This window comes from Nerophis lumbriciformis, linkage group LG38 (genome assembly GCF_033978685.3).
Source record: "Nerophis lumbriciformis linkage group LG38, RoL_Nlum_v2.1, whole genome shotgun sequence".
NCBI lineage: Eukaryota > Metazoa > Chordata > Actinopteri > Syngnathiformes > Syngnathidae > Nerophis > Nerophis lumbriciformis.
The window spans coordinates 4,942,633-4,956,611 of NC_084585.2; the positions used below are offsets into that span (position 1 = coordinate 4,942,633).

A 13,979-nucleotide genomic window follows, 5' to 3' on the forward strand; every position below is an offset into this window, starting at 1 on the left:
TTTTGTGTTGATTTATTTATTTTATTTTGTGGTTTGAATTAGTTTTTGGAGCTGTCATTACACATTTATCAGTATTCACATTGGTCAGTAGGGGGCAGTAGGGTGTTTCTTCCCAATTGAATGCTATCACCTGCAGACCGGAAGTGTCTTGTCATTCTGATGAGCGCGACCAGTCTGTGAACAATTGAAACGTCCTGTGTGCTTTTTCCTCCTGTATAACAGGTTAGTTTTGGTGAATCAACTCACTGAATAATATCCATGTGATCTTTATAAGTTTAAGTACACATTCTGATGGTGGAGCCTAACTCTAAAGTGTTTCTGAGTTGTAGTTTGTATTTGTGAATGAATCTAATGCACAGCTGCAGTAATCAATACAAAAAGGCGACGTGAGTGCGCAATGTTTATATAGGAACTTCTGATCCTAATTCAGACTCCCAAATTAGAGCTCCCGTTTTCTTCTTGATTTTATAATGTATATTTGTATAATGTGTGTGTTCTGAAATAGTGACAGAGAATAGAACAAGGATGGACAATTCAACCCTTAACTCAACAATGAGTAGATGAGTGTTATGTGTGTGTATATGTGTAAATAAATGAACACTGAAATTCAAGTATTTCTTTATATATATATATATATATATATATATATATATATATATATATATATATATAGTTGGGGGCGTGGTTAAGATATATATATATAAGAAATACTTGACTTTCAGTGAATTCTAGCTATATATATATATATATATATTTTATTACATATATATATATATATATATATATATATGTAATAAAATATATATATATATAGCTAGAATTCATATATATATATATATATATATATATATATATATATATATATATGTAATAAAATATATATATATATATATATATAGCTAGAATTCACTGAAAGTCAAGTATTTCTTATATATATATATCTTAACCACGCCCCCAACCACGCCCCCCGCCCCACCCTCGACCACGCCCCCCACCCCCCGAAATCGGAGGTCTCAAGGTTGGCAAGTATGCTTTTGACCCAACACATTTGCTCACATTTTAATAATAATAAATTCATAAAAGAAGCAAACTTCATGAATGTCTTTTGTGACCAACAAGTATGTGCTCCAATCACTACATCACAAAAAAATAAGAGTTGTAGAAATGATTGTAAAGTCAAGACAGCCATGACATGATGTTCTTTACAAGTGTATGTACACTTTTGACCACCACTGTATAGGCAGAATAGATGACTGTAATTATCTACATTGTTAGCCGCCTCTTGCTATCAGTTTTTGTTCAACTCACAGAAAAAAGGCGGACTTGTCTGACATAGGGATTGTGGATGATGGGTCAAAAAAGTATGTTTTAAGTGACAGGATTTGGCCTCTCAGTCCAGTATTATTAGTTATTGATCAATCTTAGCAGCTATTGACTAATATTCTTGTGTTTTCTCTGAACTACTGTAAATGTCTTCTCTCTGTACAGCAACCACGCCCGCAGAGAATCCATCCCAGTCAGGTGTTGCTTCATGGAGACACCTCACCAAGGTCTTCATTTTGCACTTCGGAGTGCCTATTTTGTACATTTTACTGAAATATGCCAAAAAAAAGAAAAAGGAAATTCAGGCTTCTGCAAAAATGCATTGAACACTTTTTTTTGTCTTGTACGTGATTAGTTGCCAAGGCCGAAGTGCCACCATTGTGCATGTCGGGGAAGAACGAGGCGCAGATATCAGAGAGCACAATAAGCTTGCCGGAGAAATGTTTTTATGCTGCGTGAATAATGTTTGTCTGCTTCTCATCAAGTTCACCAACAACATTCAGTTGAAAAGTGGTGGATGGATTAAAATGTTTTCTACGAAACCTACGGGAGTGTGTTGTGTGTGTGAGGGGAACACCGCGAGCAGGCAGGTCCTGCTGAGTGAGTCTGATCAGTGCACGACCACGGGACCATGGCGAGGACGGGCGGCACGGCTGGGCCGGGGCAGCGTGTGCCAGGGCGAGCCTATTGAGGAAGCAGTGTGATGACACAATGGGCACCGCAGACTTGCTGCATCGACAGGCTTTTTGCTGCTGTGGCCAGAAATAAACCATAAATAGCCCTCTGGCCTCCACCCGTCGCTCGCCAGGCCTCCGCACCCACACAGGAGACGGAGACAAAAGGGAAGACCCGGGAGATTGGCTTGGAGCAGGTGCAGGGACACGCGAGGCATCCAGGTAAACCACTGCTGAATCACCCTCAACATTTATACTTTCTTCAAGGCATGGAAACTATATGTGTCAGGTTCAAACACTGATGACATTTATTAAACAAGACAGGAGGCATAGAATCAAACAGAGACATAATTAGGGCCCGCATGGCCCATTGCAAAAGGACTCCTTTTATGCAATGGGACATAAGGACCTATTGTTTTTCTAAGGTTTTATTATTATTATTATTATTATTATTCCGCCGCCTCTTTGAGCACTAATTTGACCCACCTCAGGACCTGCGAAAATTGTCTTTTATTAAAAAAAACGAACCGCAAAACTCAAAATTGCGCTCTAGCGCCCCCTAGGGGGGAAAAAAAACTAGACTGCCTGTAACTCCCACTAGGAAGGTCGGAAAGACATGAAACAAAATCCTCTATGTAGGTCTGACTTAGACCTAGTTCTCATAATTTTACATCCTCGGGCTAAAATCAACAGGAAGTTGGCAATTCCCCCTACAAGACAAAAAAAGTACTAAAAACAGCAACTTTTGCCTCTTTGAGCTGTGATTTAACATGCTTCAAAACTCACCAAACTGAACACACACATCAGGACTGCCTAAAACTGTGATCTAATGAAAAAACCGAACCCCAAATCTAAAAATTGTGCTCTACAGCAATTTTTTTATAAAACGCACAAAAAACTGCTCCTCGGATGAAAAATCTGACTAAACTGCCTGTAACTCCCACTGGGAAGGTCGGAGAGACATGAAACAAAAACCTCTATGTAGGTCTCACCTAGACCTACCTTTCATAAATTGACAACCCCCAGCAAAAATATACAGGAAGTTTGCGATTCCCCCTTCAACACAACATTTTTGTAAAAACCCGTCACCTTTCTTCAAACATTATCTCCTCTGAGCATGTTTGTTGTTTTGGCTTCAAAGGACTACCAGTGCACAAAAGTATTGGGACGCTTACACTGGACAAAAGTATTGGGACACTTAGGACTAAAACTGGACAAACGTTTTGGGACACTTAGGACTAAAACTGGACAAAAGTATTGGGACACAGGATTAAAACTTGATGAAAGTATTGGGACACTGAGGACTAAAACTTGACATAAGTACTGGGAAACTTCGGACTACCAGGGGACAAAAGTATTGGGACACTTAGGACGGTCGGAGAGACATGAAACAAAAACCTCTATGTAGGTCTCACTTAGACCTACATTTCATAAATTGACAACCCCCAGCAAAAAGCAACAGAAAGTTTGCTATTCCCCCTTCAAAACAAATTTTTTGTAAAAACCGGTCACCTTCCTTCAAAAACGAACTCCTCTGAGCGCGTTTGTCGTTTCGCCTTCAAACTAACACAGGAGAGATTGAACCCTTGTGATTACAATGACAGTTGCGCTTTTTTTCTAACTGCTCCGGTTTTGATTTTATGACCCTTCAAAGACCCGCTGCACTGATGCTGCTGCAATGCTGTTTTTTTAAGATGGCTGCTTAAAAGCAGGAAGCACCAGCGTGCCCACACAATGCAGACAAGGTAGGTACACTAGACAAAAGTCTTTGGTCACTTCAGACTAAAAGTAGACAAAAGTATTGGGACACTTAGGACTAGCACCTGCCAAATACGCGGGCCCGAACAACGCTGCTTGCAGCTTTAATTATTATTATTATTATTATTCCGCCGCCTCTTTGAGCACTAATTTGACCCACTTAACATGCTTCAAAACTCACCATATTTGACCCACACATCAGGACCTGCGAAAATTGTCTTTTTATTAAAAAAAACCGAACCGCAAAACTCAAAATTGCGCTCTAGCGCCCCCTAGGGGGAAAAAAAAACTAGACTGCCTGTAACTCCCACTAGGAAGGTCGGAAAGACATGAAACAAAATCCTCTATGTAGGTCTGACTTAGACCTAGTTCTCATAATTTTACATCCTCGGGCTAAAATCAACAGGAAGTTGGCAATTCCCCCTTCAAGACAAAAAAAGTACTAAAAACAGTAACTTTTGCCTCTTTGAGCTGTAATTTGACCCCCTTAACACGCTTCAAAACTCACCGAACTGAACACACACATCAGGACTGGCAAAAATTGGGATCTAATAAAAAAAACCTAACCCCAAATCTCAAAATTGTGCTCTACAGCAATTTTTTAATAAAACGCACAAAAAACTGCTCCTCGGATGAAAAAACTGACAAAATTGCCTGTAACTCCCACTGGGAAGGTCGGAGAGACATGAAACAAAAACCTCTATGTAGGTCTCACTTACACCTACATTTCATAGATTGACATCCTTCAGCAGAAATCTACAGGATGTTTGCAATTCCCCCTTCAAAACAAAATTTTTGTAAAAACCGGTCACCTGTCTTCAAACATTATCTCCTCTGAGCATGTTTGTTGTTTCGGCTTCAAAGGACTACCAGTGCACAAAAGTATTGGGACGCTTACACTGGACAAAAGTATTGGGACACTTAGGACTAAAACTGGACAAACGTTTTGGGACACTTAGGACTAAAACTGGACAAAAGTATTGGGACACAGGATTAAAACTTGATGAAAGTATTGGGACACTGAGGACTAAAACTTGACATAAGTACTGGGAAACTTCGGACTACCAGGGGACAAAAGTATTGGGACACTTAGGACGGTCGGAGAGACATGAAACAAAAACCTCTATGTAGGTCTCACTTAGACCTACATTTCATAAATTGACAACCCCCAGCAAAAATCAACAGAAAGTTTGCTATTCCCCCTTCAAAACAAATTTTTTGTAAAAACCGGTCACCTTCCTTCAAAAACGAACTCCTCTGAGCGCGTTTGTCGTTTCGCCTTCAAACTAACACAGGAGAGATTTAACCCTTGTGATTACAATGACAGTTGCGCTTTTTTTCTAACTGCTCCGGTTTTGATTTTATGACCCTTCAAAGACCCGCTGCGCTGATGCTGCTGCAATGCTGTTTTTTTAAGATGGCTGCTTAAAAGCAGGAAGCACCAGCGTGCCCACACAATGCAGACAAGGTAGGTACACTAGACAAAAGTCTTGGGACACTTCAGACTACAAGTAGACAAAAGTATTGGGACACTTAGGACTAGCACCTGCCAAATACGCGGGCCCGAACAACGCTGCTTGCAGCTTTAATTATTATTATTATTATTCCGCCGCCTCTTTGAGCACTAATTTGACCCACTTAACATGCTTCAAAACTCACCATATTTGACCCACACATCAGGACCTGCGAAAATTGTCTTTTATTTTTAAAAAAACGAACCGCAAAACTCAAAATTGCGCTCTAGCGCCCCCTAGGGGGAAAAAAAACTAGACTGCCTGTAACTCCCACTAGGAAGGTCGGAAAGACATGAAACAAAATCCTCTATGTAGGTTTGACTCAGACCTAACTTTCATAATGGTATATTCTCGGGCTAAAATCTACAGGAAGTTGGCAATTCCCCCTTCAAGACAAAAAAAGTACTAAAAACAGTAACTTTTGTCTCTTTGAGCTGTAATTTGACCCCCTTAACACGCTTCAAAACTCACCGAACTGAACACACACATTAGGACTGGCAGAAATTGGGATCTAATAAAAAAACCTAACCCCAAATCTCAAAATTGTGCTCTAGCGCAATTTTTTAATAAAACGCACAAAAAACTGCTCCTCGGATGGAAAAACTGACAAAACTGCCTGTAACTCCCACTGGGAAGGTCGGAGAGACATGAAACAAAAACCTCTATGTAGGTCTCACTTACACCTACATTTCATAGATTGACATCCTTCAGCAGAAATCTACAGGATGTTTGCAATTCCCCCTTCAAAACAAAATTTTTGTAAAAACCGGTCACCTGTCTTCAAACATTATCTCCTCTGAGCATGTTTGTTGTTTCGGCTTCAAAGGACTACCAGTGCACAAAAGTATTGGGACGCTTACACTGGACAAAAGTATTGGGACACTTAGGACTAAAACTGGACAAACGTTTTGGGACACTTAGGACTAAAACTGGACAAAAGTATTGGGACACAGGATTAAAACTTGATGAAAGTATTGGGACACTGAGGACTAAAACTTGACATAAGTACTGGGAAACTTCGGACTACCAGGGGACAAAAGTATTGGGACACTTAGGAAGGTCGGAGAGACATGAAACAAAAACCTCTATGTAGGTCTCACTTAGACCTACATTTCATAAATTGACAACCCCCAGCAAAAATCAACAGAAAGTTTGCTATTCCCCCTTCAAAACAAATTTTTTTGTAAAAACCGGTCACCTTCCTTCAAAAACGAACTCCTCTGAGCGCGTTTGTCGTTTCGCCTTCAAACTAACACAGGAGAGATTTAACCCTTGTGATTACAATGACAGTTGCGCTTTTTTTCTAACTGCTCCGGTTTTGATTTTATGACCCTTCAAAGACCCGCTGCGCTGATGCTGCTGCGCTGCTGTTTTTTTAAGATGGCTGCTTAAAAGCAGGAAGCACCAACGTGCCCACACAATGCAGACAAGGTAGGTACACGAGACAAAAGTCTTGGGACACTTCAGACTACAAGTAGACAAAAGTATTGGGACACTTAGGACTAGCACCTGCCAAATACGCGGGCCCGAACAACGCTGCTTGCCGCTTTAATTATTATTATTATTATTATTCCGCCGCCTCTTTGAGCACTAATTTGACCCACTTAACATGCTTCAAAACTCACCATATTTAACCCACACATCAGGACCTGCGAAAATTGTCTTTTATTAAAAAAACCGAACCGCAAAACTCAAAATTGCGCTCTAGCGCCCCCTAGGGGAAAAAAAAAACTAGACTGCCTGTAACTCCCACTAGGAAGGTCGGAAAGACATGAAACAAAATCCTCTATGTAGGTCTGACTTAGACCTAGTTCTCATAATTTTACATCCTCGGGCTAAAATCAACAGGAAATTCCCCCTTCAAGACAAAAAAGTACTAAAAACAGTAACTTTTGTCTCTTTGAGCTGTAATTTGACCCCCTTAACACGCTTCAAAACTCACCAAACTGAACACACACATTAGGACTGGCAAAAATTGGGATCTAATAAAAAAAACCTAACCCCAAATCTCAAAATTGTGCTCTAGCGCAATTTTTTAATAAAACGCACAAAAAACTGCTCCTCGGATGAAAAAAACTGACAAAACTGCCTGTAACTCCCACTGGGAAGGTCGGAGAGACATGAAACAAAAACCTCTATGTAGGTCTCACTTACACCTACATTTCATAGATTGACATCCTTCAGCAGAAATCTACAGGATGTTTGCAATTCCCCCTTCAAAACAAAATTTTTGTAAAAACCGGTCACCTGTCTTCAAACATTATCTCCTCTGAGCATGTTTGTTGTTTCGGCTTCAAAGGACTACCAGTGCACAAAAGTATTGGGACGCTTACACTGGACAAAAGTATTGGGACACTTAGGACTAGCACCTGCCAAATACGCGGGCCCGACCAATGCTGCTTGCAGCTTTAATTATTATTATTATTATTATTATTATTCCGCCGCCTCTTTGAGCACTAATTTGACCCACTTAACATGCTTCAAAACTCACCATATTTGACCCACACATCAGGACCTGCGAAAATTGTCTTTTATTAAAAAAAACGAACCGCAAAACTCAAAATTGCGCTCTAGCGCCCCCTAGGGGGAGAAAAAAAACTAGACTGCCTGTAACTCCCACTAGGAAGGTCGGAAAGACATGAAACAAAATCCTCTATGTAGGTCTGACTTAGACCTAGTTCTCATAATTTTACATCCTCGGGCTAAAATCAACAGGAAGTTGGCAATTCCCCCTTCAAGACACAAAAGTACTAAAAACAGTCACTTTTGCCTCTTTGAGCTGTAATTTGACCCCCTTAACACGCTTCAAAACTCACCAAACTGAACACACACATCAGGACTGGCAAAAATTGGGATCTAATAAAAAAAACCTAACCCCAAATCTCAAAATTGTGCTCTAGCGCAATTTTTTAATAAAACGCACAAAAAAACTGCTCCTCGGATGAAAAAACTGACAAAACTGCCTGTAACTCCCACTGGGAAGGTCGGAGAGACATGAAACAAAAACCTCTATGTAGGTCTCACTTACACCTACATTTCATAGATTGACATCCTTCAGCAGAAATCTACAGGATGTTTGCAATTCCCCCTTCAAAACAAAATTTTTGTAAAAACCGTTCACCTGTCTTCAAACATTATCTCCTCTGAGCATGTTTGTTGTTTCGGCTTCAAAGGACTACCAGTGCACAAAAGTATTGGGACGCTTACACTGGACAAAAGTATTGGGACACTTAGGACTAAAACTGGACAAACGTTTTGGGACACTTAGGACTAAAACTGGACAAAAGTATTGGGACACAGGATTAAAACTTGATGAAAGTATTGGGACACTGAGGACTAAAACTTGACATAAGTACTGGGAAACTTCGGACTACCAGGGGACAAAAGTATTGGGACACTTAGGACGGTCGGAGAGACATGAAACAAAAACCTCTATGTAGGTCTCACTTAGACCTACATTTCATAAATTGACAACCCCCAGCAAAAATCAACAGAAAGTTTGCTATTCCCCCTTCAAAACAAATTTTTTGTAAAAACCGGTCACCTTCCTTCAAAAACGAACTCCTCTGAGCGCGTTTGTCGTTTCGCCTTCAAACTAACACAGGAGAGATTGAACCCTTGTGATTACAATGACAGTTGCGCTTTTTTTTCTAACTGCTCCGGTTTTGATTTTATGACCCTTCAAAGACCCGCTGCGCTGATGCTGCTGCGCTGCTGTTTTTTTAAGATGGCTGCTTAAAAGCAGGAAGCACCAACGTGCCCACACAATGCAGACAAGGTAGGTACACTAGACAAAAGTCTTTGGTCACTTCAGACTAAAAGTAGACAAAAGTATTGGGACACTTAGGACTAGCACCTGCCAAATACGCGGGCCTGACCAATGCTGCTTGCAGCTTTAATTCAATTTGGACTTCAATATATTGAGGAAAGTCGTCGGCGACTTGTAACCTCGTACAGTGTCTCAGCACGCTCTGCCCAAAGATTGCACTCCTCCTTCTTTATTTGACCCCATCTGACCACAGCTGCTTTCAGAGGGAAGTGGGTCGTAAACAGCGTTGCCTTTGGTTACCGAACAGTTCATAAGGAGAGGTCGTAAAATTGTTCAAAAAGAGTTCGTCTGGAAATTGGGCAGATCTTGTCATCTCTCCGCTTTGAAGTCCCAGTGGAGTTTTACGAGCCTTCTAGGTTGGTTTCAAAGACAGCCTGTTGTTGTTTTTTGCCTGGAACTCATTTCAACACAAAGTTTTTTGTGATAACTTACAAACAATTATTCTAACAATATGTCTGAAAACACATTGAATACTTTTCTGTGTCAACTTCACTGACTAAACCTCTGCATTACCTTTCTTTACCATAACTCATCATCTTGACTGTTGCAGCACCAGAGTAAGAAAACAATGACAGAACAACAAGGAACCCCAGACCAGTTCCCTGCAGAGAAGGGCCAAGGAGGAGCTGGAGCTTCATATAAGGTCCGCTAAAGTCTTCTTACTTACTTCCACTTTCATATTGTGATGGTTTTTAACATTTTGCAACCAAGCTAACAAGATTTAGGGTCTTTTTGCTACATTCTACTTATTATATTGACATAACGTGCCATAAGCCAATGAAAAAATGAAGTGGTCCACAAAGGCCCCCAAGCCGCACTTTGGACACCCCTGATTTTAACCCTCGGGGGACAAAGTTGACCTAAAATCTGTATTTTTTTTTAACATTTTGCAAAAAAACGTAACAAGATTTAGATTGTGTATTGTTGCTATATTCTCCTTAATATTATTGACATAATGTGCCATAAGCTAATAAAAAAATTAAAGTGGTCCACAAAGGCCCCCAAGCCGCACTTTGGACACCCCTGATTTTAACCCTCGGGGGACAAAGTTGACCTAAAATCTTCTTACGTCCACTTTTATGTATTTTTATGGTTTTTACATTTTGCAACAAGATTTAGATTGTGTATTGTTGCTATATTCTCCTTAATGTTATTTACATAATGTGCCATAAGCCAATAACAAAATTAAGTGGCCCCCAAGCCGCACTTTGGACACCCCTGATTTTAACCCTCAATGGACAAAGTTGACCTAAAATCTGTATTTTTTTTAAACATTTTGCAAAAAACGTAACAAGATTTAGATTGTGTATTGTTGCTATATTCTCCTTAATATTATTGACATAATGTGCCATAAGCTAATAAAAAATAAAGTGTTCCACAAAGGCCCCCAAGCCGCACTTTGGATACCTCTGATTTTAACCCTCGGGGGACAAAGTTGACCTAAAATCTTCTTACGTCCACTTTTATGCTATTTTTTTTAACATTTTGCAAAAAAACTAACAAGATTTAAATTGTGTATTGTTGCCTTATAAGGACAATTAGGGTGTGTCACCTATATGCATTCTTGCCAACCTTGAGACCTCCGATTTCGGGAGGTGGGGGGTGGGGGTGGGCGTGGTTGGGGTAGAAGGGGGCGTGGTCGGGGGCGTGGCTAAAAGGGGAGGAGTATATTTACAGCTAGAATTCACCAAGTCAAGTATTTCATATATATATATTATATATATATATACAGTATATATAAACAAATACTTGACGTTCAGTGAATTCTAGCTATATATATATATATATATATATATATATATATATATATATATATATATATATATATATATATATATATATATATATATATACGTATATATACAGGTAAAAGCCAGTAAATTAGAATATTTTGAAAAACTTGATTTATTTCAGTAATTGCATTCAAAAGGTGTAACTTGTACATTATATTTATTCATTGCACACAGACTGATGCATTCAAATGTTTATTTCATTTAATTTTGATGATTTGAAGTGGCAACAAATGAAAATCCAAAATTCCGTGTGTCACAAAATTAGAATATTACTTAAGGCTAATACAAAAAAGGGATTTTTAGAAATGTTGGCCAACTGAAAAGTATGAAAATGAAAAATATGAGCATGTACAATACTCAATACTTGGTTGGAGCTCCTTTTGCCTCAATTACTGCGTTAATGCGGCGTGGCATGGAGTCGATGAGTTTCTGGCACTGCTCAGGTGTTATGAGAGCCCAGCTTGCTCTGATAGTGGCCTTCAACTCTTCTGCGTTTTTGGGTCTGGCATTCTGCATCTTCCTTTTCACAATACCCCACAGATTTTCTATGGGGCTAAGGTCAGGGGAGTTGGCGGGCCAATTTAGAACAGAAATACCATGGTCCGTAAACCAGGCACGGGTAGATTTTGCGCTGTGTGCAGGCACCAAGTCCTGTTGGAACTTGAAATCTCCATCTCCATAGAGCAGGTCAGCAGCAGGAAGCATGAAGTGCTCTAAAACTTGCTGGTAGACGGCTGCGTTGACCCTGGATCTCAGGAAACAGAGTGGACCGACACCAGCAGATGACATGGCACCCCAAACCATCACCCAACCATGCAAATTTTGCATTTCCTTTGGAAATCGAGGTCCCAGAGTCTGGAGGAAGACAGGAGAGGCACAGGATCCACGTTGCCTGAAGTCTAGTGTAAAGTTTCCACCATCAGTGATGGTTTGGGGTGCCATGTCATCTGCTGGTGTCGGTCAAGAACTCGCCCTCCATCATTCTACAGTTATAACGTGATTGGGCAGGTATGCTGGTTATATTGTGGGTAAGCGGACTCAGGTCCTCATGGACCTGAGTCCCCCTGAATTTCGGGATATTTTCGGGAGAAAATTTGTCCCGGGAGGTTTTCGGGAGAGGCGCTGAATTTCGGGAGTCTCCCGGAAAATCCGGGAGGGTTGGCAAGTATGCCTATATGCTAATTATCACTTCCTTATAAGGACCACTAGGGGGTGTCACCTATATGCTAATTAGGAGAAGGTCAACTCAACTTTTGACATGTCCCACTTAGATTTTCTTCACAAACTTGACAAATGAGTGAAAATCCCTACAAACGTCAGCATGAATTGGGCTCATTTTCCCAACAACAACAACAACAACAACAAGTGCAAGCAGTGCAATGAGAAAACAACCCCAAGTAACCGTGTGATTGTCTGCTACTATTCTTGTCTTTCAGTTGACGGTTTTTGAGTTTGAGAACTTCCGCGGGAAGAAAGTGGAATTGTCCGGTGAGTGTAAGGATGTGCTGGAGAAGACCCAAAGAGTCGGCTCTGTCATCGTGGCGTCTGGACCGTGAGTCATCGTGTGTGAACAACACTCACATTGTGTCTGCTTCCCTCTCCTGCTCTTTTCAGCCGCTCTTAAAGGGATAGTACCTTTCCTCCGACAAATACTCAGTTTCCTTGGCTAAGCTTCTATTGCTTTGGACTGCAGCACTTTAAAATGCATTTCAATGAAAAGTGCTTATTTACCTACATAATAATAATTATTATTATTTATTATTTCTAGCAGGCTTCACGACGTCCTACTCTGTTCAGCGGTCCTTGAACGCAGCGTAAAAACACCTTGGCATACCTGCCAACTACTCCGGTTTTCCCGTAATTCGTACGGTTTTCATCAACCTATTCCGGGTTACGGTTGCAGTGATAAAAAATACGGTTTTTCATGAATTAAAAAAAAAAAGGGTGAAAACTACGCGAATTGCACCTTGTGCAGACAAGATTTTTCGATCGGACACGGAGGAATTAGCGATGTAAAAGACCACGTTGGGACAAAAAAACACAAGTCTAATGCCGTTGCTAGCGATACAAGTGGAAAACTTTCAACGTTTTTCGTCGCCCAAACAGATTCTTTGGATGTGATAAATGCCGAAGTTTTATTTACGGAGGCAATAATTGAGCATGGACTTCCAATCGCACTGGCTGATCACATGGGACAGTTAAATGTTTGTAATGCAACCTTTAAAAATCATTACGCGGTGATCGCGGTCCCAAAAATAAACTTTTCTTGCATGATAATGTCCAGAAAAATTCGCTTTATATTACTATAGAGTCCTTTTAACGAATGAGTTTGATGGTTTATCACAAACCTTAAATGAAAGAAGTCCTTTGTTCTCCTGCACCGCATGCGCTTTGGCCTTGCTTCGTGTTTGGTGCGCAATCCTGTCGGCTGTATTTCACAGCACGACATACTGTTAAAAGTGTTTATACTATTTATGCTTTCAAGTCCAAGTTGAAGAAATCTTGTTAAATGTTGACAGCATAACTACCAAAATACAGAAGTATGTCCTTAATATTTTTGCAGTGCTATTTCTGTTGAAAAGTTCAAATGATTACATTAGAGATGTGATGTGCCACTTTTCAAGTGTCTGATGGCTTAAATTAATTTTCATTAATTTTTCATATTTTGAATTCTTTTGAAAGGCTTACAAAAAAACTACATTTGAATTGTAATTCCATGCTATTGACAGGACTATACATTTTAATGAAGTTAGCTTACCATGTTTACAGTATGATAATTGTGATAGAAATGTGAATTTTAGGCACAGAATATTTTTTACAATTGAACAAGGCAGTAGATTATACAAGCTTGGACAGAAAGTTAATAATGACACCAATTTTTTTTTTAATGGAATTGTTTAGTACTGTTTTACCATTTGTTTACTGTAAAAAGTGTTTATACTGTTTATACTTTCAATTAACAAATGGAAGTCTTGTGAAAGGTTGACAGGATAACTGGCATTAACTGTCAAAATAATTTCAAACTATTGAAGTTAGCTTACAGAATAAACATGTCAATCAACCCATATGATTTTTGCTGTAATATTTT

The 13,979-nt window shown here is 39.8% G+C and overlaps 2 protein-coding genes across 3 annotated transcripts in view; both read left to right on the forward strand.

The window, feature by feature from the left end:
• Window positions 1-1,869, forward strand: part of tnks1bp1 (tankyrase 1 binding protein 1) — a 111,666-nt gene extending 109,797 nt beyond the window's left edge. For both annotated transcript variants that reach the window (XM_061932717.1, XM_061932716.1), the window contains exon 10: window positions 1,489-1,869. The gene's annotated coding sequence lies outside the window, so the exon portion shown is untranslated. The remainder of the gene's footprint in view (window positions 1-1,488) is intronic.
• A 192-nt stretch (window positions 1,870-2,061) lies between these two features.
• The window catches only part of crybb3 (crystallin, beta B3), a 17,727-nt gene continuing 5,809 nt past the window's right edge, over window positions 2,062-13,979 (forward strand). Inside the window, exons 1-3 of the mRNA XM_061932718.1 lie at window positions 2,062-2,219; window positions 9,649-9,741; window positions 12,328-12,443. Of these exons, the coding sequence (XP_061788702.1) occupies window positions 9,667-9,741; window positions 12,328-12,443 (191 nt within the window). The 5' untranslated portion in view covers window positions 2,062-2,219; window positions 9,649-9,666. The remainder of the gene's footprint in view (window positions 2,220-9,648; window positions 9,742-12,327; window positions 12,444-13,979) is intronic.